We start from the raw sequence: 20,271 nt of genomic DNA, 5'->3' as shown, positions 1-20,271 counted from the left end.
CGGAGCGTATTCGAATACGATCCCTGCTGGCCCCTCAGTGGCTCCTTCAACTGTAGAAGGGCGCCCACAAGCCCGTGGCCTGTCCACTCAGAGCCCTTTGCCACGGAATTCCAGGCGGCGTTAGGCCTCGTATTCCACGTATACCATGCCCAGCTGGTGATGCACTTTGCCTAGAACCGGTAACCTTCAGGTGCACCACGATAGCCTAATGTGCCAATTGCTTCGTTGAGATTGCGACGCACAAAGCTTCCCTCGGAAACTAAACCTTGTCTGATCAAGAGTCTTGCTAGTACCACATTCCCCTTGTCGTCACTGGTACGTTAGCGCATGGAAGTTCAGTGTCCCCTTGTTCCCGCGAGTTCGACCGAGAATCCGACACAAGGGGAAACAGGAACGGACGAGGAGGGAAAAAAATCACACAACATCCAAACAACAACAACTTCATCCATTCATCATTCATCTTCAATCATTTGTGATACATTTCTGCATTAATGTCATTCTCTCGTCATTCCCTTGCCTAGTATTAATCTCACCGGTTTTCCTTATTCCCTTCTGCTAGTTTCGCAAGAGCATTGGGATTTCTTTGCATCCTGCGCCGCTCCTCGACCGCGCCTGTCTCTTATCTCGAAACACTTGCACTCGCATTGCCATTAGTTGCCTATGCCTTGATTTGACCTCCATCAATCATGACGACTCCCATCGTCGGCAACATTCCAACAAACTACGATCGGAGCCGTCGAATGTCCGGTGCCTCTCCTGACAATCAAGTAACAGACTTCCCTTATCTAGACCGAACAATGTCTTCAGGTGGCGGTGCTGTGGTCGACGAGAGCAAGGAAGCCAACAGGGAAATCCAGAACCTCGCTCGCCAGTATTCCCGTATCTCGACCACTTCAGAGCCGGGATACCACCCTTTCGATGAAGCGAGTGTCGGGACAGAGGTCGATCCTAACTCGGAAAACTTCAATGGCAGGGCGTGGACCAAAGCCATGCTGAAGCTCCAGAAGCTGGCAGGCCAGGAGAATATCGGCCGATCCGCTGGTTTCGCCTTTCGTAACCTCTCGGCCTTTGGCTACACCAAGGGCAGTGACTTTCAGAAGACGGTCGACAATTATCCCCTGGCCCTGATGGATATGGCGCGAGGTCTCTTGGGCAATAAAGGTCGACGCGTCGATATTCTACGGAATTTCGAAGGCGTGGTGCAGCCGGGTGAAATGCTCGTCGTTCTTGGACCCCCTGGCTCCGGCTGTTCTACCTTCCTCAAGACCATTACCGGCGAGACGCACGGCTTCAATCTCAGTGAAGATTCTTACATCAACTACCAAGGCATAAGCTACAAACAGATGCACAACGATTTCCGGGGTGAGGCGATCTATACCGCAGAACAGGACGTCCATTTCCCCATGTTGACGGTCGGCGATACTCTACTCTTTGCAGCTCGAGCCCGAACACCGCAGAACTTGAAGCTACCCCCTGGCGTGACTAAAGCCATGTACGCGGCTCACATACGGGACGTGGTCATGGCAGTCTTTGGCATCAGGCACACCATCAACACGAAAGTCGGCAATGACTTTGTTAGGGGTGTCAGTGGCGGTGAAAGAAAGAGAGTGTCGATTGCCGAAGCAACATTGAGCAATGCCCCCCTCCAATGTTGGGATAATAGTACGCGTGGTCTGGATTCGGCCAATGCCATCGAATTTTGCAAGACACTCCGGACCTCAACCGACTTGAATGACACGACTGCTGCTGTTGCCATTTACCAGGCACCACAAAGTGCCTATGACTATTTCGACAAGGTTCTTGTTCTCTATCAAGGTCGCCAGATCTTTTTCGGTCGCACCACTGAAGCTAAGAAATACTTTGAAGATATGGGCTTTGAATGTGCCAAACGCCAAACGGTTCCTGACTTCCTTACCTCCATGACCAATCCGATTGAACGTCTCGTCCGGAAGGGTTACGAGGCGCAGGTGCCTCGCACCCCAGACGAGTTTGCCGAACGATGGCAGCAGAGCGAAGCACGACAGAAGATGTTGCAAGAGCTCGAGGCCTTCGAAGAGGCCAATCCCATTGGGGGACCCAACTTGCAAAGTTTCCAACAATCTCGTCGGATCCAACAGTCAAAAGCTCAACGCAAGTCTTCTCCGTACACATTGTCATATGGAGGTCAGGTTAGATTGTGCTTATGGCGTGGCTTCAAGCGACTTATGGATGATCCTGCCATTACCCTCACACAGCTTTTCGCCAACTGCATCAACGCCCTCGTGGTTTCTTCCTTATTCTACAACCTGCCAGCAGACTCAAATTCACTCCGATCCAGAAGTTCACTTATCTTTTTCGCGGTATTGCTCAATGCGTTTGGTAGCGCTCTTGAGATCCTCACGCTATACGCACAGCGTCCGATTGTTGAGAAACATCAACGATATGCATTGTACCACCCGTCGGCTGAGGCTTTCGCGTCAATGCTCACAGACGTTCCCTCCAAGACCCTCAATTCCATCGGCTTCAATCTGATCCTCTACTTTATGACAAACCTTCGACGGACTCCTGGTGCCTTCTTTTTCTTCTTGTTCACCTCATACATCTTGACATTTACCATGAGCATGTTGTTCCGCGTCATCGCGTCAGTTTCAAGATCTCTGGTAGAGGCTTTGGTTCCGACATCTGTCTTGATGATCGCCATTGTCGTGTATACAGGTGTGTTGATCTGTCCCTTTGAGGCAATCTCACTTCCAGATATGGTCACTAACCCAAGCATCAGGCTTCGTTATCCCTGTAGACTACATGCACGGCTGGGCTCGCTGGATCAATTACATCAATCCGACGGCCTATGGGTTTGAAAGTCTGATGGTGAACGAATTTCACAATCGTAACTATCCATGTTCGTCCTTTGTCCCTCCGGCACCGCAGTTTGGAAATGGTTCAACCACGTCCCAAATTTGTACCGTCATTGGATCTGTAGCTGGTCAGACTTTCGTCGATGGCGACGCTTATATCAACATCTCCTACAAATACTTTGCCTCCCACAAATGGCGGAACATTGGCATCTTGTTCGCATTCACGATCGGGCTCTGTATAGTATACCTGGTTGCTACCGAGACAGTGAGCGCCAAAAAGTCCAAAGGTGAAGTGCTACTATTCCGACGAGGCCACAAACCGGCATTCTTGAAAGAGCAAGCGTCTGATATGGAGACGGGAGGATCTGACCCTAATCTTGTTGCTCTCGAAAGGAGGCAGACCAAGGACGAGCAACTGACACGACAGGTCACTGCTGTGATCCAGAAGCAAACTGCCATTTTCCAGTGGAAGGACGTCTGTTACGACATCAAGATCAAAGGCCAACCCCGCCGCATTCTGGATCATGTTGACGGTTGGGTCAAGCCCGGGACCATGACAGCTCTGATGGTATGATACTTCCTCTGGAAATTTTTTGATCTCTGCTCTAACTTTCGCAACAGGGTGTCTCAGGTGCGGGCAAAACCACCTTACTCGACTGTCTCGCGACACGGGTGACTATGGGTGTGATTACGGGCGAAATGCTAGTCGATGGAAGACAACGTGACGAATCCTTCCAGAGAAAGACAGGTTATGTGCAGCAACAGGACTTGCATCTTGAGACGAGTACCGTACGAGAGGCGTTACGTTTCAGTGCCTTACTACGACAGCCAAGAGATACACCTCGAAAGGAAAAGATTGCTTATGTCGAAGAGGTTATCAAGTTGCTCGACATGCAGGAATACGCTGACGCCGTGGTTGGCGTTCCAGGTGAAGGTATGTACTCGTCAACTCAGTCTTTTCAATTCTGACTCGCATCGTCATAGGTCTCAACGTGGAACAGCGGAAGCGTTTGACAATCGGAGTAGAGCTTGCCGCACGTCCTCAACTTCTTCTCTTCCTTGATGAACCTACGTCCGGCCTTGATTCACAGACATCCTGGTCTATTCTCAACCTTCTCGAGAAGCTCACAAAAGCTGGCCAGGCTATCCTATGCACCATTCACCAACCGTCCGCTATTCTATTCCAGAGATTTGATCGCCTGCTATTCCTTGCAGCCGGTGGTAAAACTGTGTACTTTGGTCCTGTTGGCAAAGACTCTAGTGTCCTGATTGACTATTTCGAAAGAAACGGCGCTCATCAATGTCCAGCTGGTGCTAACCCAGCAGAATATATGCTCGAGGCCATTGGTGCAGCCCCTGGATCGCATTCGGATATTGACTGGTTCCAAGTCTGGCGCAATTCACCAGAGTACCAGGAAGTGCACCGAGAATTGGAAGAGATGAAGACCGAACGATCTCAAATGGTGGCCCCGATTTCAGGGAACAAGGCAGATTATTTCGAATTTGCCGCGCCTTTCATGGTACAATTCTGGGAGACGCAGAAACGGGTTTTCGAGCAATATTGGCGAACCCCGGAGTATATTTACTCCAAGCTGCTGTTGTGTTGCCTCACAGTGTGTATTACCCTTCTGTTTTGATTTGCCTGACGCTGACTGTGTTGTTAGGGTCTTTTTATCGGCTTCTCCCTCTTCAAGGCTCCCAATACTCAACAAGGACTCAATAACCAGCTTTTCGGTATTTTCATGGTGCTGGTCCTCTTCTCGCAGCTGGTGCAACAAATCATGCCTCTCTTCGTCACGCAACGCAGCCTCTATGAAGTTCGTGAGCGTCCTTCAAAGGCCTACTCGTGGAAGGCATTTATGCTATCCAACATCCTCGTCGAGCTCCCTTGGGCGACATTGGGAGCAGTGATCTTGTTCTTCTGTTGGTATTACCCTATCGGGCTGTACCAAAATGCGACATACACCGACTCTGTGGCCTCCCGTGGAGCAACGCAATTCTTATTTGTGTTGGAGTTTCTCCTCTTCAGCAGCACTTTTGCCCATCTGTAAGTATCTCTCTTCAACGAGCGCCTGTTAGGACTTCATCTCCAATTTGGATGCTAATGACCATGCAGGATGATTGCTGGGATTGCAACAGCAGAGACCGCCTCCAACATCGCAAATGTCTTGTTCTCGCTCTGTCTTCTATTCAATGGTGTCTTGGTCGGCCCTAAAGCAATGCCCGGATTTTGGATTTTCATGTACCGAGTGAGGTAAGTGACACGCCGTCCTTCTGCTGGAGTTGGAACCGAAGCTTACTCGTGGACTTTAGTCCTTTTACATACCTAGTCGAAGGACTTCTCAGCGTAGGTATCGCACACGCGCCTGTTGTATGTGCAGCCAACGAATACCTCCATTTCACTGCGCCTGCTGGTCAAACATGTGGCCAGTATCTCGGCCCCTTCATCGAACAAGCTGGCGGCTATCTCCTGGATTCGGACACTTCGCAGTGCCAATTCTGCACCGTCAACAGTACGGACACCTTTTTGTCGTTGGTGAGCATCTCCTTCGACCATAGATGGCGCGATTTCGGTATTTTGTTTGTATATATTGCCTTCAACGTGTTCGCAGCGGTGGTGATTTACTGGTTGGCCAGAGTGCCAAAAGGGAAGAAGTATGCCGGCAAGGACGCAGCCAAGAGCGAAGCGTTGGTGAAAACCCTGAGCAACGCGAGTCAGGGACAACAAGTCACCAGTGGGAATTATGAGAAGAGCCCCGCTGTGCTCGGTGCTCCTGCAGACAAGGACCGTCGCACCACTCCGTCGTCGAACGACTCGGACAGCGAGAGCGATCGATCTACCCGGGAGAAAGACTCCGCTTCCACGACAGAGAAGCGAGAAGAGGCGGTCGAAATAACAGAGCCCGAGAAAGCCCAAGGAAGTCAGAACGACACCATCGTGCCATCTGATGCGGCAGAGAGACCGACGACCGAGCGCTTTACCACGGCACCGCAGTTTTGACCTGTTTTAGCGTGTGAGGTTTAAACTTTTGGTGGATGTACTATCTAGACATTATTGTTATTGCTATTCACTGCCATGACTGCGGGAGCTGGTACAATGTTGTGCTCTGTTGTGGCATGTGTCATGTTGTGTCAGGAGGTGCTGAGACGAGCGGCGTTGGGTTGAGTTGAGTTGAGTTGAATGGAGTTTCACCTCTTGCTACTGGACTACTATCTCATTTGTCTACGCTTGAAGGGGATAGATCATCTGCTAAAGTGGTTCGCTAGTTTTGTATATATGGAAAAGCTGGGACGTCTACACAACACAACTCCTTCTTCAGCAGCTACTCGAATAGAATCCCTTTTGGAGGTATGGGTGGATATACGGTAGATGAAGGAAATGGAATGAAATAGATTAGAAGCTATACAAGGAATTCACGGGGGAGAAGTCAACTGAAGTAAAGTCAAGGACTCGGTAACTCGCTAGACAGGAGGCGGTTCCCCCCCCCTCCCCCCCCTTTCTTCACCATATCCGACCAAACTTACTTTATTGATATATTAGGTACTTACCTACCTGTGCACTCGCCCACTCGCTGACTCGCTCACTTTCTCAAATCTGGCTTACTGGCCAATTAACCAAGCCTGATCCGCGTCCTGGCCCTTGTCAAATCCAGACGCCTGAGGAAACAGGGGTATTCCTTGTCCGGGGTCTCGGCTCTGATGCGCTCACACTCGTCGTCCCAGACGCGTTGGGCGAGGTTGACGAATCCGATGCGCTCTACTACGGCGTCATCACCGGTGCCACCACCTGTCCGCTTGGCAAGGACGACGACGCAAAGATCCGCAAACGGGTTGTCGTAGATGTTGGTTTCTTCCCGGACCCAGCGGTAGTACGCCAGTTGGCCGAGGACCAGGGCGTCGTGGGCGGACGCGCACAACTCCTTGATCCGGCGGGGTCCATCGTCCACGGGGCCGCAGAGCCGGACTGGGGAGTAGATCGCGTAGGAAGGGTGGCATTTCACGAAGAGGCCCGCGCGGGACGCGACGACCGGGGCGTAGGCCCAGGAGTGGCGGGGTGGGTGGTCGAGCCACTCGAAGTGGAGGGAGACGGTGGATGCGTCGAGCTGGAGGAAGTTGGATAGTGGTGGTAGGCGGTCGGCCACGATCAGACGTCGGAATTCCTCCCAGGGGACGAGGGTGCCGTTGGCGAGCTCGACGGAGGCATCCATGTTCTCGGCCTGAAAGGTTGGGTGGTACCAATGCTGCACGCCCCTGAGTTCCAGGTAGGCCACCTCGCCGGACCAGCCGGCCCAGGACCAGCTGGGGAATCCCGGTCGTCGCGTGGACGTTGCGATGTGGAACCAGAGAAAGCTGTACTGCAGGGCGCCGTCGTCGGAAGGGGCATCCTCTTGCGCGATGACCGCCGGGAGCAAAACGCCCATGTACTGGTACAGCACCTTGGCGCGGGCCATGACGTTGAAGAGGCCCTGCATGGCTTGGATCACGTCCGAGGAGAAGGACAGCTGGCGCCGCGAGTATTCGTTGAGCTTGTAGATCTCGCGGAAGGGACTTGTCAGCGAGGTGTGCGTGTCGATGCGCCCGATATTGCTGAACGGGTACTCTCCCCAGGCTTCGGCGCGGAACACGTTCCCCCGCTGCTCCATGTAGACCTGGAGATCGGTGAAGATCAGCCGCGATCCGGAGAAGACCATCTCCTGGTACGTCCACGCCCGGGTGTTCCATGTCGACTTCAGCACCAGGGCCGGGCCGTCCGGCATGGTCCAGGTGAGCAGGTGCTTGCCGACCTTTGCACAAGGCTGCCGGCTGGGGTCCCTCTTCCTCGAGACGCCCGGGAGGCCGTGGTCTGCGCCGTTGCCTGCCGCGGCAAATATCGTCAAGGACGCGCTGCTGTAGATGGGACCCATTTTCTTGATCTGCGCCGCCTTCTCCACCAGGTTTGTCTGTGAGATGCAGTACCGGTCCACCCACAGGTAAGGGATGCCGACCTTTTTCGCGACCGTGAGAGCATCCTCGATCACGCGTGGGAGCTGCTTCGGCAGCCGGTCGCCGTCCGGGACAGACTCGCCGGATCGTCCCCAGACATAGCTCAGCGTGGCGTAGGGACATCCCTCGGGTGGCTTGACGATACGGCGCGTCGAACAGTCAATGAGCTTAAAGTGGCGATTGTCCTTGAGTGACAGCCCGTCCCATTCTCGAATGTCAGTCATGCCGCCTCTCTCGATCCAGCTCTGGACGAAGGGAAAGTCAACGTACTTCCCAACCAGGCCGACAGAATGGTGTCCCACCGAACTATCAGCTTTCGTCACAGCTCGGGATATAAAGCCTGACGACGCGCAGTCCTCTTCCAACGTGTCGAGTGAAGGCGTCGGAAGGACTGCCAGCCCTGTCGCTCTATATGCCCTGAATGCGCGAAGTGTATAAGGCGTGTTTGCATCATGCTCGGCAAGTTTGTTGTTGTGTATAGTCATGAAGAGGTAGCAAAGAGCACAGTGACTCGGATCCCATGTCGCTGGCGTGCCCAGGACAGCGACCTCCCAATTGGACCCTTTAGACTTGTAATCGTTCTCGATCTTCTTGAGGCGAGCAAGGCTATCGCTAATACCTCTGCGCAGTCCGCGGCATCGACGGCAAAGATCTTGCGCTCCTGGAGGAGTCCCAGAGATGGTTGGGGTTTGGGGATGGGCCTCGCAATAACGGTCCCAGCGTCGATAGGTGCCGTCCATGGCTTCATCGATCTGATCTGTGGCGAGGAGAAGAATCAGTCGTTGTGCCCTTGGGAACTCAGAGGAAACCGAGCGTCCCAAGGGATCATCTCAGCTGGCTCCGAGTCAAGCTGAAGGAGAAGACACAGCAATTGGCCTTCAGTACGTACAATGCGGGGCCAAGCTACCCTATCACTCCGGTCCACGTCAACGGAGCTGATGCTGGGTAGCTAAGGTCGCAACTGTCTTGAAGAGAAATCGCGGAGAACTCTGGGAGTCTCCTTGAAGAGTCGCAGATAGGCTGCACGGCGACCGAGTGAGTCTGTTAACCGGCGACGCCATATTGAGGCTTTTCAGCCAGTCATGGGGGTGGCTCATCCTGGATCTGAATTCATGGGTGTTATTTGGCCGTCATTGGGCGTCATTTGAGTGTCATTTGATCGAATTATAGAGAAGTCTGAGGAGTTGGAGCCGCAGACAACTCTGACACTTGGACATACGGCACCACGGATCAGCTGTTCACCCTACGACCAAGTATACCGCCGCTCCTCTATAAATTCATTATGCCTAGCGAAACCTATTTCCCTCGAGCGCACCCTGATGACTACTCCCTTCACCCAGAACAGCCGAACGAAGATCGAATCACTTCCGACGAGTGACAAGCCATGCCGTTGTCCAAGCTCGGTGCTTGTTCTCCCGACATGTGAGCTTGATCTTCAGATACACTGCCTTCTGCGACGAGCCCCACGGAGGTTGTCGATCACTCGGCTACCCATGTCCATCTTCTCTGTATGGGGATTATCGAAGCGAGAGCGTCGGAACGCGGGGTACAGACCGCCACAACCGTTCTCCATAACCGGGTGAAGAAGATGACGAGGTAGTACTCTTTAGTCGACAGAAATCCGGATCAGAGCCCGAAGATTTATGCGGAGAAGGTTACACTTGTGTGGAATCTAGTTGTTTGTATCCATCATGATCGCCGGCGACCGCAACCTCCAGACCAGTAACATGCTCACCGGGCAGGTACAAATGTCGTTGACATCCACAATGAGTCCGAGAATGTGCGAAGCACGTCCCCAGCCTCCTACGTGTCCAACATGGCATCCTGGTTAGCTCTCTTGTCTTTTGCGCTGGGTTCAGCGACTGCGCAACAATACTATATCCCGGTGTCAGGGACATCAGCGAGACCTCAATGCACGGCAACGCCATCCTACACACAGCCGACGTACTCGCCATACTCTGATTTTGCCTATTCCATGACCGAGACGGTACGGACCGCCACATCAGTTCAGCCAGGTCCTACCACCACCTATGCATCACCGGCTGCTTCGCTGACCAGCCTCCTCTCGTCCCTTTCGTTCACGACCTGGGGCAAATGGGATCCTGATGCCACAGACTCCGCCACGGACACGGACAACCCCTACGGAAATGCTGCGTGGACTGCCTTATGGCAGATGGCCAACCCTCCCAACTTCACCGAGACATCGGTCTTCAGCACGACCGTCTCGCCAACCCCCATCCCAACAAGCGAGCTGGTACTGCCTCCTCCGGACTACTTTGGACCTACGGACTGTTATTACTTCCCATCCGATTTTCAGTTCGGCGTTGCAGGGTCTGCTGCTCAAATCGAAGGAGCAACTGCCGACGAAGGCAAAGGCCCCTCGCTCATGGACATTTTGATCCAGGACGATCGACCAAAGGACTACGTTACGAACGAAAACTACTACTATTACAAGCAAGAAATTGAAAGACTGGCCTCGATGGGCGTCAAATACTACTCGTTCAGTCTTGCGTGGAGTCGAATTCTGCCCTTTGCCCTGCCAGGCACTCCCGTCAATCAGCAGGGCCTCGACCACTATTCTGATTTGATCGACTTTGTGCTCGAGAAAGGCATGACACCCACGGTCACAATTCTACACTTCGACACTCCGGCACAATTCTTCGCAGCCAATTTCTCAGCGGCTCAGGCGAAACCGCTGATAGGCTATTCAAACGGCGGATATCAAAACGAGACGTTTGTAGACGCCTACGTCAACTACGCAAAGATTGTCATGACTTACTATGCAGACCGCGTGCCCGTCTGGTTCACGTTCAACGAGCCATTCATCTATTCCTTCAATGGTCTGTCGGTCGATCATGTGCTCAAGGCCCATGCCCAAGTCTATCACTTCTACAAAGAGTCGATTGGTGGAACCGGCAAAGTCTCACTCAAGTTCAACGACAACTTTGGCGTGCCTCGCGATCCTGCCAATGCCAACGATGTTTACGCCGCCGACCATTTCAACTCGTTCCAGCTGGGGATGTTCTGCAACCCGATCTTTTTGGGACAGGACTATCCGGACAGCTACAAAGAGACGGTTCCAGACTATGTGCCTCTGAGCCCGGAGGATTTGGCCTACATCAACGGCACTGCCGACTTTCTGGGTATTGACCCGTACACGGTGAGTCGAACGCACTTCTTTTTTTGCACCATGTCTATTCAAGAGAACCGTGTGTCGACAGGAAGCTAATCGTACTCGCTCACAAGGCGACCGTCGTCTCTCCACCAGTCGCGGATTCGCTCGACTCGATACACGAGTGCTGCGCCAACTCGTCCAGCACATACTTTCCATACTGCGTGAATCAAAGCACCTTGACGACCACGGGCTGGAACATCGGCTACCGCTCTCAATCGTACGTCTACATCACCCCGCGCTATCTACGCCTGTACCTGTCGTACCTGTACAACACGTTCCACACGCCCATCGTGATCACCGAGTTCGGCTTCCCCGTCTTCGGCGAGGACGACAAGACCGATCTGAGCGACCAGCTCTCCGACCTGCCCCGCTCCATCTACTATCTCTCGTACATGTCCGAGGTGCTCAAGTCCATCTGGGAGGACGGGGTGCACGTCGCGGGGGCCTTTGCCTGGAGCTTTGCCGACAACTGGGAGTTTGGCGACTACACGGCCCACTTTGGCATACAGACCGTCAACCGGACGACGCAGCAGCGGCGCTACAAGAAGAGTTTTTTCGATTTGGTCGACTTTGTCAATTCGCGCACCATGCCCCAGCAACCGCAGTGGTCGGGCTGGTCAGGCTGGTCAGGCCCGCCCAGCGGACGTCACTCCTAAAGACGACCACCCTGGCCATGGCCATCCTCGATGTGTGATGACCAGTGCAAACGAGGAAAATGGAGAGCTATCTACTAGTTATTTGTACATATTACGTACCCACATACGTAGATCTAAGAGCGACTCAAAAAGCCCCCAAAGATTCTCTCCATCTCTCCAACTTTCCATACAGTATCTACCCACATTTAATAGTAAACAAGCTCGAACAGTTTCTTGGTGAGAGGTATGCAGATATCACCAACCACCATCCATGTAGGTGACACCCCTTTACGGTTGAAAAAAAAGAGGAATAACTCTAAATCGTGGTCATATGATATATGAGATGAGATGAGATGAGATGGTATATGATGATATGAGGTGATATATAATATAATATAATATAATATAATACGCGACGAATGCAATTTCCTATGCTAGACTAGCTAAATCCCAAGGACGTTGATGTTTGATGTTTGAAGGGTCAATAATGGATGGATGGATGTACAACCAAATGATACGTTTTTGCCACACACATACACAAACATTCTGCATGCTTCGTTTTCTTGTCCTGGTGTCTCTCCCCCTGGTCCGTTCGCACCTTCGACCAGATCGCCTTTCTCTGCCATGCCCAAAAAAAGAGCACAGTTTGCCCGCACTGTCCGGAACCCTTCGAGGACCCGCCTGATTCAAGGCAAATCTTTGTGTCGTTCGAGAGCTAGAGAATGCCAAGCAAGTTAAGTAGACGGCCCAAAAACCCACCTGCTCGGACCACACAAGACCAGACCAGATCAGATCAGAAGATCGAGTGGACCACAGCCTTGACGTAAGCCATGGCACCCTTCTTTTTCTTCTCCTCCTGCAGCTCAGCGATACTTTCCCTGCGCTGTTCTTCCGAGACACCCGGCCCGCTAATGAGATCGGCCTGGCCCTCGCGCATGCCCGTGTAGATGTCAATGTCCTTGATTTTGATGTACAGCGGGCGATGCTCCTTTTGCATGAACCAGGACCAGATCTTCCAGCCTAGGTAGAGGACGACGAGGAAAGGACCCGCGAGATAGTCCTGGAAGAAGATGGTCGGGTCGAGATTCGGTCCTCCGACCGGGTAGAGGGCCACGTAGAATTGGGCGGCCAAACAGACAAAGTTCATGACAGCGCAGACGTACGAGCCGTAGATACCGAAGGCAGCTTTGAACGGGAGTTCGTCGACGCTGTGTCCCTGAAGTTTCCTGCGAGAGTGCCACTTTTAGCTCGCGGAGCTCAATCACGAAAGAGTTTGCAATCACTTACCACGCAGCCCGGAAGCGAATGTGCGCGATTGCGATGCTGCCGAAGATGAAGAAAGAAGAGAGACCAGACAAGGCCAGAAGCCAGTTGAAAACGTTGCCACCTCCATTCTTGTCCAAATTGAGGAATGCCAAACACCCAAACAGAAGTTGGAGGAGGGTCACGACAACAGGCCGGCCCTTCTTGTCGACATAGGCAAACAGCTTGGGACCCATACCTGTGCCAACAGGTCAGCGGTGGTCAGATTAGACCTCAACATCATGTATCTTACCGTGTTGAGCCAATGCTTGGAAGGTCCGGGTAGAGGCAAATGTGCACGAGTTGGCGACACTCATCACCGAAATCAAAATCATGGCGTTAAATATCGACGGAAGCGCTTTGATGCCCGCCAGTTCGATAGCAATCACAAACGGGGAATGTCGACTTTCGGCGCCGGCCCCGCTGTAGAGCGGACTGTCTGCTGGCACAATAAGGCCGACTAGGAAGAGATTGATGACATAAAAGATACAGATACGCCACACAACTTGTCTCGTAGCCTTGGGGATTTCTCTCCTAGGGTTTTGGGCCTCGGCAGCAGCCAGACCAGTGAGTTCGGTGCCGCCAAAAGCAAACGAGGCTGTGACAAAGACAGTGCAGAAGCCGTGGAAGCCATTAAGGAAACCAGCCCATGGGTGGTGCCTAAAACGAGATAGCCCTGTCAGTATGTTGGTGGTAAGGAGCCTTGGACATGACCTTACCAATATCTGGCTCCGATATAACCTCGATGATCGGTGGGTACGCCGCCACAATCGATTATGATGCCTAGGATCATGAATCCGACGCAAGCAATAACCTTCATTGCGCTGAGGACAAACTCGACCTAATCTGGTGAGCAGCGAACACTGATAACCGCACATGTGGTCACTTACTTCTCCATAGCCCTTCACGCCAAAGTATTGGATGACAGTAAGAGCAAAAAGCAAGGGAATGATCCAGGCGGTATCATTGACGTTCTCTACATCCGTCCAAAAGTGGATGATCTTGCCAGGTGTCAGTGGTGATCCATGGTGGCCAGGAACATTCTCACATTGCAAGCTGCTGAAATCTCAAAAGGAAGCACCGTGAGCCAGCCAATGCCGTATTGCCAACCGCAGGCAAATCCCCACGAAGGGTCAATGAATCTGCAGATGTACATGGTGAATGCTCCATTGATGGGATACATGACGGCCAACTCGGCAAGCGCTTGCATCATGAGGTATCTAAACAAGGTCAGTTAGGACATTCTCATGCCAGAGAGGAAAGTTGATGAACTGTACATCATGCCTCCTGTCGTGAAAGTATTAGACTAGCACATATCATTTACATTGTTTGACACTCACCAATGATCATGAAGCCGATGAGCACAGCACCAGGTCCACCAGTCTGGAAAGCGCTACCACTTCCGATGAAGAGACCTGCACCAATAGCGCCACCACTGAGATCATAATCAGTAAATCCATTGGTACCAGCGAACACCGAGAAGGAGTTGATCCATGACAGGAAGTCAATGGTCGACACCAAGGTGGGACCATAGAAGGAGGATTTCTTAGGTAGAACAGGCTTACATAGCAATCATCTGCATATGTCTCCCTCTCAGATTCCGGTGCAGCTTGCCTTGGTCGGTCTCGACAATGGCTACATCGTGGGCATCGACGCTGAATTGGCGACCACGCAGGTGGTCAGCCAAGCTAGCCGGGTCGACTGCATCGGACTTCGCTCGCTTCTCAGGGTCCTGCAGGGTCAGGCTCTCTCGACGTTCGCTCATCTTGGGACTTGGATTGCTGGCACTGGAAGGTAAGAATCAAACAGAAAGAATGGAAAGGACAAGCCCAGCCATGAGGGCTGGGCCGGCCAAGATAAAGAACGACAAGCATGGAAGCTTGTGGGCAGATAAGCACATCAAGCTCTACCTCCTTTTAGCGATTCCTAGATAGGCGTTCGCGACGGGCGAATGGGCGAAGACTTTAGATTGCTGAACCTGGTCAAGGCAAGAAACTTAGCCTGGGTTTTCGAAGTCACCCCGATCTTTCGTTGGCGAGATTGCTGTCCAAGTGATTGGACACATGCGGCCTCAAAGAAATGGCTCTTCTAGAATGCCATGTGTGACTGGGTGCTATCTGGCGAGAGTGGTATCAGATACCAGGGTGATTGCTTGTAGTTGCGAGATATGGTTAATACCCTCCGACGCCCCGCTAATGTCGATACGGAAGGTACCGTCCATCCGACGAGGTTGTCGTGCCGCCGCCACGACGTGGCCCGCACACGAATGCAACATTGATGATTCTCCTGCAGATAAACGCGTCGACTTGCCGTATCTCAAGAGCAGAGGTGCCATGTGAGGCTCATGTAAGCCATAGCGATAGAACTCGTCAGCAGATGTTCCGGTCGCCGAGGAAATTTGGGTAAGGCTGAGCAGAGGTTGAGCACTTGTACTGATAGGTGTCTGACGCTCGTAACAAGGGGCATGGCCGTGATCCTAAAAGTAGCGGATAAGGCAGGCAGCTAACGGAATAGGGTGATTGGTGTTGATTATTTGCTGCATCTTGCCAAAGCAGTGAGCAATCTACAAGAACTGACGAGTCAAGAGGGATGGAAAGCTGGTAATCTGAAGAAAGGAGAGCTCAAGTGATGAGATTATCATAGAAGCGCCTCCCGTCATTTTATACCATATCATTGAGCAGGTATGTCTTTTGGGTTTATGATATAAGCATAAGGAGAAAGGAGGAAACAGTGATGGTAAGGTTAAATAAAGTACGACGAGACCCAAATAAGCTTAATTGTAAACCACTGTAGCTGTGTTAAGGTTGAAAGTTACGTACTATGGATAAAGTAGCAAGAGGAGCTCTCGGCGCCCCAGTTTATTTCCTTGATCCCTTGGCTGCAGGCGACAGCAACGACAGACTCGTCGTGTTGCTCGCTGACTTCCAACCACAGCACATTGAGTCAATCAATTACCTGCACGACCCGCATTTCATAACGGGCTGAACTTTGACCGGTTTCTCTTTACCACGACCTGACTCTCCGAGTTATTCTCCTTCCCCTTCATCCATCTCCACTCGAATCGTCATAATGGACCCCAGGGGTCTCACGTTGCGGAAGAAGCGTAAAGACCGCCCGACTATCAGCGCACCTCAAAATGCCTCTGGTCCTGGTATCGGCAGACCAGGGCCTCCGCAGAACAAATCTGGCAATACCCTGGCTGTGCCGCGAGAGCGCAACGCGCCAACCGAGACCTCTGACCTCGTCAAACGACGTTATTCGACAAGATATAATCAACTCCCTGACTTCAGCAACCTCGGGGCTCCCGCTGTCCCCGCGCTACCAGGAGCTGGTACCCTGAAGCGTCGCTCTGGAGGCGGTTCTCCACGCCGACCTGGAGCAGGATCAACCTCACGTCCTCTTGTCGTCGATAACGATATCCTCCGAGATCCGAACCTTCAACACGAACGTTATGTCACAGATCTCCTTGCAAATGCCTCAGAACAAGATATTCAGGAATATCAGAACAATCTGCAGCGGCTCAAGCATCACAACTCTCAAGAGCTGAAGCAGAGCGTCTACCAGAACAGAACACAATTCATCAAGATCAGTAAAGAGGCGGAAAAGTTGAAGGCCGAGATGGGTATTCTTCAGGGCCTTATGACCGAGCTGACCGGCACTCTGGGAACGGGGAATGGGGGAACCGCAAGCACACCCATCTCACCCGACCTGAATGGGGGTTCACTATCCAGGAGAAATACAAACAGGACGTCGGTAGCGAATTTGGAGCACATGTGGAACATTCAACTACAATCACTGTGGAAGAATATCGAGAAATCTCAAAAGTTTTTGCCAGCTACTCCTGGCCGGCATATCATTGCGGAGACGGGTGCTTGGATTGAGCTGGACTCGGCTACTTGGAAACCAAAACGGCCTGTTCATATTGTGCTTCTGAACGACCATCTTCTTGTTGCTTCGAAGAAACGTAAGCGGGTAGATCCAAATGCACCTCAACAGGGACCCGCCCCAACGAAATTGGTGGCCGAGGAATGCTGGCCACTTCAGGACATTGAGATCATCGACATGGCGGCGAGCGTAGCGAATGCCGGGGCCACAACACCAGCTGAGGAAAAGGCCATTGCCTCTGCACTGGCAATCAGATCTGGTGGACGGTCGCTCACCTACCGACACGAGAAACGTGACGAAAAGGCCAAAGGCAGTCTATTGATGGCTCTCAGAAAGGCATCCGAGGACGTTCGGAAAGCTGCCAAGACGCAGGAGGAGCAAAGCAACCCACTCCAGTCCGAAAGCCTCAACTACTTTGCAGCCCGCGATCCAGCATCGGCGAAGAACACCGAAATCATCGAAAGCATCAACTCCTCCAAGGACAAGCCCGACATCCTCATAGAAGTTGATGGCCGACAACAGAATTTTCGCTGGGTTGAGGGACAAATAGACGATTTGGACATTGAAATTTCCCTACAACGCTTCGACGAAGCTGTCGAAAAGGTCGAAAAGTTAAGAAAGATTGCCAAGAGCTTGAAGGGCAATTCGATCGCACAAGAGCTCATCAGCGTCAAGGTTGATGAGCGCGCCGGCAAGCTTGCCACTGTGCTCAGCCGGGAACTGATTGAGACTCCATCTTTCATGGAAGCCACGAAACGTAAGGTCGGCTATCTCATCCGCCTCGGATTTGAGGATCGTGCAAGAGAAGCCTACCTCAACGCTCGGAGCGAGACCCTCGTCAAAAGAGCGCGGCAATGCGTTTTCGAGGGTGATCTGCACCGCTATGTCTTTTCCATCTCTTACGTTTATTTTACTATTGTGAAGAACACTGTGCTTATATATCAAGCGGCCTTTTCACCGTTGACCATCAGCGCTTGCGTCAAATGGGCCGACACGCATTTGGAGACGTTCAACACCTTGCTAGTCAGGCAGTTGAGTGCAATTGAGAAGCAAGGAAAGTTGTGGAGAGAATGTATGGACGTGGTGTGGCAGCACGAGCGGGAGATGTTGGGCAATTCTGGTCTGGATTTTAGAGAGGTTATTGGACGCGAGCTGGAGGTCAGGGATCTGCCTAGCACTGCAAAGCCAGGTGGAAACACTCCTGCCGGCACGAAGCAGGGGAGCCGGTCAAAGTCACGGACCAGAGGTGCGACGTGAAGAAATTACATGTTGAGCGGAGAAGGCAAATATATTGGTACTCCTTTCAAATCTACACAATGGTATATGCAAAATTGCACAACTGACTCCCGGCGCTTTTCGCTCATGCTGGAATGGATAAATTTCTTCCGCATTGCCCCCTGTCGCACGGTCGCAAGCTTTGATGTTGACACGCAGGAGTACTGCGATGATGATACATGGTGTACAGATGATGAGTCCGTCCTTTCGATAGTCGTCGAGTAGCGACTTGGGCTTGTCTGAGGAGCAGGGCTCGGAAACTAGGGAGATATCGCAGGTGTGGTTTATTCGTTGATCTTTGCGAGAAGCCTTGATGCCATTAGCACACGATTTGCGTCCCGTCCATAATGTGAATTGCACGTACTCGTGATCCCGGAACAGATGGAATTCCTCTTCTCCCACTTTCACCGGGCTTCCGCCATACTGAGGAATCAACACCTTGTCACCCTCCTGGACGCTCATTGCCATCCTCTTTCCATCCTTGTCGAATCCACCGGGTCCCACGGCGAGGACCTTTGCCTCGTTCAGCTCCTTGACGCTGCTTTCGGGGAGGTAGATGCCAGCAGCTGTTCTTGACTCGGCCTTGATTCGTTGGACGAGAACGCGGTCGAGAAGAGGGACGAGGGATCGGATGCTCTTGATTGCGGTAGTCTGCGCGAGGTTGTTTGTCAGTTAACAATGATTGGGAGGGAGAGCGGCGCAAAGTGTGGTTTTTAGAAGCTTGTCCTTAGGGATGACAACTTACCATATTGACTTGATGGGAGAGATCTAGTCGAGGTCTGAGAGAGGACGGACTATGGTATATGGAAGGAGTAGAATCACACAAAGGTCTGTAAACAGATGGATCACTTTTCAAGAGGTCCTGGGGGGACTTTTTCTCGAACCATCCGCTCGTTAGACTTTCCTCGGCGGAGCTCCGATAATGATTGGACAGGAAACGCCGCAAACTTTCCAAGCTCCATCGCAAAACAAGCAAACGTAACAAACATTCTGCGCGTGTTTCACTCCACCGTCAAATACCAGCCTTGCGACGGCCTGTTTCCCTCCCCCACTTTCGGTGCGCGCATCATCTGGGTCGACAAGATGATGGACTCGGACGAAGACGATATCTACCCGGAGCACGATGAGTCGAACGCCCAGAGGCACCAGAGTGAGGTGAAGATGGAGGATGGTGAGGATGGTGAAGAGGAGGGCGAGGAAGTTGAAGAGGAAGACGACGATGTATGAGATGCGCTTCCAAAGAGACGACAAGGGGACTAACAACATCCAGGACGATGTCGACTTCATCATCGACGTCAAGGATGAGCCTAAACCAGAGCCAGGCTCAGGACAAAGTTCTCAGACGAAGCGGCTTCCTGGTCTAGCACAAACTGGCGCAGATATACGGAAATCGTCATCAACACCGACACCAGCAATGAAAGCAGGCACGCCCGCAGATATCAGAGGTGGATCCCAACCTCCCAATGATCGTCCTGGCACCGACTACCCAGCTCGACACACGTCCAAGATCGATCCGAACGGAAATCCGGTGCACCCAGCCACTGGTAAGCCCATCATGTCTACAGATTTCGATGTTGACTTTCCCTCGGAATCATCAAAACCCTGGCGAAAGCCCGGTGCAGATATAACGGACTACTTCAACTATGGATTTGACGAGTTTACCTGGGCTTCTTACTGCCTGAAACAGCAGCAGATGCCTAAAGAAGTGAAAGAGATCACACAACAAGCAGAACAGATGAAAGCGTTTGTGGAAGGTATCCCCGGAGGTGGCATGCCAGGGATGCCCGCCTTGCCAGGTGCGCCGGCAGCGGATATGTCACAAATGGCGATGCCCAATGAAGCGCAAATGCAGCAGATGTTCGCCGCAATGACGTCTCAAGGGCTGGATCCAACGACTATGGACCCTGCTCAGTTCATGCAGTTCATGGCAGGTGGAGGAGGGCCAATGATGGGACAGCCGCAACCGCCTACTGGTCCCTCTGCTTCGTTTGGAGGGGGCGGAGGAGGTGGTGGATTTGACCAAGGCGGAGGTGGAGGTGGCTTTGGTGGCCGTGGAAGAGGAAAAGGTGGGAGAAGAAATTGGTAGAGACAGTTTCGTCATCCGGACTCGCCTGTGCATTATTGATCACAACCTGCTGTTCAATAAACAGGCGTACAGGACCGGGGCGGCTCACCTGAAAGA

At 52.3% G+C, this 20,271-nt stretch overlaps 7 protein-coding genes across 7 annotated transcripts; 4 read left to right on the top strand and 3 right to left on the bottom strand.

Moving 5' to 3' along the window:
* Nucleotides 1–686: 686 nt before the first annotated feature.
* Nucleotides 687–5,835, top strand: Z517_05132 (uncharacterized protein; the record flags this gene model as incomplete). Its single annotated transcript, XM_013430459.1, has 7 exons — nucleotides 687–2,694; nucleotides 2,759–3,402; nucleotides 3,456–3,768; nucleotides 3,819–4,447; nucleotides 4,499–4,881; nucleotides 4,951–5,088; nucleotides 5,148–5,835. The coding sequence occupies 7 exons, from the start codon at nucleotides 687–689 to the stop codon at nucleotides 5,833–5,835; spliced, it is 4,803 nt and encodes a 1,600-aa protein (XP_013285913.1).
* Nucleotides 5,836–6,445: 610 nt separating this feature from the next.
* Z517_05131 (uncharacterized protein) lies at nucleotides 6,446–8,557 on the bottom strand (the record flags this gene model as incomplete). Its single annotated transcript, XM_013430458.1, has 1 exon — nucleotides 6,446–8,557. The coding sequence occupies one exon, from the start codon at nucleotides 8,555–8,557 to the stop codon at nucleotides 6,446–6,448; it is 2,112 nt and encodes a 703-aa protein (XP_013285912.1).
* Nucleotides 8,558–9,633: 1,076 nt separating this feature from the next.
* Z517_05130 (uncharacterized protein) lies at nucleotides 9,634–11,648 on the top strand (the record flags this gene model as incomplete). The annotated part of the gene is made up of 2 exons (XM_013430457.1): nucleotides 9,634–10,977; nucleotides 11,064–11,648. 2 exons carry the CDS (start codon nucleotides 9,634–9,636, stop codon nucleotides 11,646–11,648), a joined length of 1,929 nt encoding a protein of 642 aa, XP_013285911.1.
* A 772-nt stretch (nucleotides 11,649–12,420) lies between these two features.
* Nucleotides 12,421–14,694, bottom strand: Z517_05129 (uncharacterized protein; the record flags this gene model as incomplete). The annotated part of the gene is made up of 9 exons (XM_013430456.1): nucleotides 12,421–12,853; nucleotides 12,915–13,128; nucleotides 13,183–13,589; nucleotides 13,649–13,770; nucleotides 13,820–13,930; nucleotides 13,978–14,149; nucleotides 14,207–14,216; nucleotides 14,270–14,364; nucleotides 14,495–14,694. The coding sequence occupies 9 exons, from the start codon at nucleotides 14,692–14,694 to the stop codon at nucleotides 12,421–12,423; spliced, it is 1,764 nt and encodes a 587-aa protein (XP_013285910.1).
* A 1,304-nt stretch (nucleotides 14,695–15,998) lies between these two features.
* Z517_05128 (uncharacterized protein) lies at nucleotides 15,999–18,071 on the top strand (the record flags this gene model as incomplete). Its single annotated transcript, XM_013430455.1, has 1 exon — nucleotides 15,999–18,071. One exon carries the CDS (start codon nucleotides 15,999–16,001, stop codon nucleotides 18,069–18,071), a length of 2,073 nt encoding a protein of 690 aa, XP_013285909.1.
* A 302-nt stretch (nucleotides 18,072–18,373) lies between these two features.
* Z517_05127 (uncharacterized protein) lies at nucleotides 18,374–18,837 on the bottom strand (the record flags this gene model as incomplete). The annotated part of the gene is made up of 3 exons (XM_013430454.1): nucleotides 18,374–18,398; nucleotides 18,454–18,740; nucleotides 18,835–18,837. The coding sequence occupies 3 exons, from the start codon at nucleotides 18,835–18,837 to the stop codon at nucleotides 18,374–18,376; spliced, it is 315 nt and encodes a 104-aa protein (XP_013285908.1).
* Nucleotides 18,838–19,172: 335 nt separating this feature from the next.
* Nucleotides 19,173–20,175, top strand: Z517_05126 (uncharacterized protein; the record flags this gene model as incomplete). The annotated part of the gene is made up of 2 exons (XM_013430453.1): nucleotides 19,173–19,310; nucleotides 19,360–20,175. 2 exons carry the CDS (start codon nucleotides 19,173–19,175, stop codon nucleotides 20,173–20,175), a joined length of 954 nt encoding a protein of 317 aa, XP_013285907.1.
* Between the last annotated feature and the right edge of the window lie 96 nt (nucleotides 20,176–20,271).

This window comes from Fonsecaea pedrosoi (genome assembly GCF_000835455.1).
Source record: "Fonsecaea pedrosoi CBS 271.37 unplaced genomic scaffold supercont1.3, whole genome shotgun sequence".
In the NCBI taxonomy this organism is placed as follows: domain Eukaryota; kingdom Fungi; phylum Ascomycota; class Eurotiomycetes; order Chaetothyriales; family Herpotrichiellaceae; genus Fonsecaea; species Fonsecaea pedrosoi.
This window is presented reverse-complemented; position numbering and strand designations above follow the sequence as displayed.